The sequence below is a fragment of the Pterocles gutturalis genome, unplaced genomic scaffold, assembly GCF_000699245.1.
Source record: "Pterocles gutturalis isolate BGI_N339 unplaced genomic scaffold, ASM69924v1 scaffold31399, whole genome shotgun sequence".
NCBI classification, from domain to species: Eukaryota; Metazoa; Chordata; class Aves; order Pterocliformes; family Pteroclidae; genus Pterocles; species Pterocles gutturalis.
This window is the reverse complement of record NW_010131678.1, coordinates 15,428-19,332: the sequence shown is the minus strand read 5'-3', so window position 1 is coordinate 19,332 and position 3,905 is coordinate 15,428. Positions and strand designations below refer to the sequence as shown.

General features: G+C 39.3%; 1 protein-coding gene across 1 annotated transcript in view; it reads right to left on the bottom strand.

Annotated features, from left to right (window-relative positions):
• Nucleotides 1-28: 28 nt before the first annotated feature.
• Nucleotides 29-3,905, bottom strand: part of TDRD1 (tudor domain containing 1) — a gene marked incomplete at both ends in the record, with an annotated part of 18,853 nt that continues 14,976 nt past the window's right edge. Inside the window, 2 exon segments of the mRNA XM_010080698.1 lie at nucleotides 29-137; nucleotides 3,726-3,839. Coding sequence (XP_010079000.1) covers nucleotides 29-137; nucleotides 3,726-3,839 — 223 coding nt within the window.

Sequence of the window (3,905 nt, the reverse complement as noted above, 5' to 3'; positions counted from 1 at the left end):
GGGCTGCTCTCCCCGCTGTCGCTCTTGCCCTTCTGCCGCGGGGCTGGCACGGACCCGCAGCCCTCGCTGCACGCCCAGCTCCGGCGCCTCTGCTTTCCCACAGGGTCCGCAAGCTCTGAGGCTGATGTTGCTATCAACTAAAAAAAGGGAAAAAAAATAAAAGCAGTTTGAGTCGCATTTTACCTTTTCTGTGCAAGACTTGGTGTTGTGTGTCCCTTGCACAGCTAATGGGTTTGTGAGCAGCCTCCTTCACACCTGGATTTATACTGTGATCAGCTGTGACAGACTCCTCATCACATTCTACACTTAAACAATCAGGATTTGGATTTTTTTTCACAACAAACAAACCCCATACTCAAGTTTACATTTAAGAGTTGCACTGCTGTATCTGCTCATCTCATAGACCAAGTAGAACTGAAAATGCCAGCAGCCCTGGAGAACAACGAACAAACCTGGCACCAGTGCAGAGCAGAAGTAAAACCACAGACTGCAGGTTACTTTGCACCACCAACAGCTCTAAAGAAACTTAATTCAGAAGTGAACTTTTAGTTGAGAAGGTTTTCCCTAGTACTTGTTTTTCCACAGCAAACTCTTCTGCACCTGTGAGTAGAAGTACCATATTCATACCTAGTACACAGACTTAGAGGAATTACATAAGGGGCCCATTTTAAAAATTAGGGGGTGGTTTTTTTATTTTTTGGGTTCCTCGAGAGGGCTGTGTTGTTGTTTTGGGATGGTTTTGTTGTTTCGTTGGGTTTTTATGGGTGTTTTTTGGGTTTCTTTTTTGGTTTTTTGGGTTTTTTTTTTTTGTTTTTGTTTTTGTTTTTTTTTTTTTTACAATAAGGATCATAGAGAACAGGAAGGAACTCTACAAGTTAATATTCTTTGAAATTTGTATACTTTGGAGTCATAAAGAGATACATTTTCTAAGAAAAAAGGGGAATTTTAGTGATAAGATTATTCCCCTAACAGAAGCTATACTACAGCAGGAGATCCCATTCCCTCCTCATCCTGCTTTTCATTTTCCTTGCTCTGCCTTTCACTTTTCTCCAGCAGGACAGGAGTGCCTACCATACTCACCTCATAAACAGTCCTTACCCTCAAAAGCTGAGCAATGCAAGAACTCCATAGCAAGAATAAGGACACAAGATGAGCTGTGCCTCAGGCATGCAGCACCAGGACCTTGCTTGGTGTTTACTTGTTCTCTGTGCTGCAAAGAGCTGACTGAGTGAAAGGAGAGGCCTTCAGGCTAGATTTCACCCCACTGCACACCCACCACCAAAAAGCAGCTCTCCCACTAAAAGCCAAGGGAAAAAGCAGCAGCAATCAATTTTAAATACAGTTGCACCAGCTTTGGAAAGCCTGTTTCTGTCTGACACAATAGGGTTACCACAACTTAGCTGTTAAAAACCTGTAACTCTAAAACAGTATCACTGTTACTGTACTTTCAGCTCTTCCCTACCAGGTAAATTTAAGAGATGAGAGTGCTAACTAAATCAACCTCTAGCTGTTAATCTTGAATTTCTTTTTAGAGGGTAATGCAGTTGTCAGGAGGTTATAGTAACCTGGCCGCAGCTATCAAACAGGGTCTGGCAGAGCCTGGTGGGTGCTGAATCCCACTTCAAGTTATACCTGACCCATCCTAAGGGCCAGCTGCACTGCAGGCAGAAGGAGCAGATAGCTACTGTGATGGATACACTATGACTGAGCAATGCTCTTGTAAATAAAAAAAAGTGCGTAAAAAAACTTGATGGGGTAGAAGTGCTGACAATGGAGCTACAGATGAAGCAGCTCTAATACAATTTACTTTGAAACAATATTCACAGATACACATTATGCAGCACAAGTGTAAATAAAGAACTGTGCGCATTTAAATGTTTACTGATTTTAGAGAGAACTACCTATATGCAGTCCATGACAAGATTCAGTCTTTAATGATACTGAAACCAAGTTTATTATGAATTTTCAGTCTAACTTCAGACCAGAAATTAAGTTGAAAGAAGATGAATCAAGAGAAGATAGAGTTTTTAAAGTAAAATTTTATGATACCAAAGTTGAAGCAAGCTTTACAATTACAATAATTTCAAATATAAGTTCAGAGAATTGACTCACAATGCAATGGAACAAAAAAGGAACAGCAGCAACCTGATATACATACAAATGAAACAGCACATGTCAGACTTAGTGGTCCAAGAGTTTTTTCATTTCAGTGAATCCCTTCGGATTTCCATAGTTGTTTAAAAGGAAGAGTAGGACCTGTTCATGCTTTTTAAGCTGTGGAATAAGCAGAAAGAATTAGAAATATGGAAATATACCATTTTTTTAAATTGCTGATTCAGATTAGGGTAGATCCTAAAACAAACTCAGCTAAGTCCCATAGTAGTTCCATGAATATGCAGATCCTTTCTGCTGTAAAATCTTCTGGAGGGAGAAAAAGCCAGCAGATCTGCAGGTGACTTCCACCTGCCCCCCCACCTTTTTTTTCTGAAGAAACATCCTTGAACCAAACCGATGGAATACAAATTAGGATTGAGATCAGGATCTTAAATTTGGTTATTCGTACATGTCTATTTCCTGATGTCTTCAGTTATATTGGAATCTCCTCTCTTGTCTTTGTCAGGAGACTTTGAGCCAAACTTTCCCAAGTAAAGCAGGATGACAGAAAACAAAGTGACCAACTTAAAGTCATAAAAAAACATTAGTTAAATCAGACAGGAAGATCAACAAGATACAGAGTGGGGAGGGAAAAAGAGGCTCAACAGCCTCCAGTGGGACAGAAAAATCAACTACAGTCAGGAACAGCATAGTTCTACTGCCTTTCTGACACTAAAATGCTTCGTAACTGTGCTCACTCTGAAGCAGTGATGGTCTAAGTGACCTTGAACATAAATGTTTTTTTCCTACCTCCAAAATACCATAGCGTGAATTTTTGCTTTTGACCTTGCTCCCTTTGGCTGAAGAGAGAGGGGGAAGCTTGAACCACCCTTGAAAAGGGTTTCTGTCTTTAAAATTTAAATTTTTGCTCATACCTCTACAAAGACAAACACTTTGAGAAAGCCTGATGCATCTTTTCTGGTATACTTTAAATTACTTTTAGTAATCTAAAGTTCTATTTTTTCATAAACAGACTAAGTTAAAACAAAAATGAGAAAGCTTAAAACCCAAAAGTTCTCAAAAATTACAGGAATATGCCATATCTGTAAGACACCCTGCATTAAAAAAAAAAAACCAAACTATTGCAACTGGCAAACACTGTTACAAATTCCAATATTTCACCAAATTCAGATTCTCAGCCCTAGCTCAATGACTGAAACTGTGACACATATTAGTGTCTGTAACTGAAATACACATGGGAAGAATTTTCTTACATGTGCAACTGTCTGCCAAGTTGTATCCACAGCAAAACACATCCATATTACTGAAAAAAATCCAGCTGCCCTTTGTCCAAATGACACAGTTTATGCAAAACACCTCAACTACCTTTGCACAACAGACAAAGGTAACACTCCTGAGCCTTCATACTCTAGAAAGAAGAAAACCAGAGCTGTATGTGTGGCAAAACATAAGACTAACAAAGTCTGTGTGACCTATACACTATCCTCTCTTGGTTTCAGGGTGCTCTAATTATTACTGTGTATAAAAAAAAATACTAAAAAAAGTGTTGGGATATTCACTTTGCATATCTTCTGGGTTCAGTTAGCTGCTATCTCCCTACTCCCATTTGCTTCCCACATAGGTTTTCTTTTAAATTCTGGAAACATAAAAGCAACTACTGCTTGGACTGAATCTTACTTGCATTTTCAATTCTGTGCAGCAACATTTGGTCTCGCCTCCATTCCCTATAAAAAACAAAGCAAGTGAATGAGCAAAATACACATGGACTCTGCTTCTCTAATTTAAGGGGC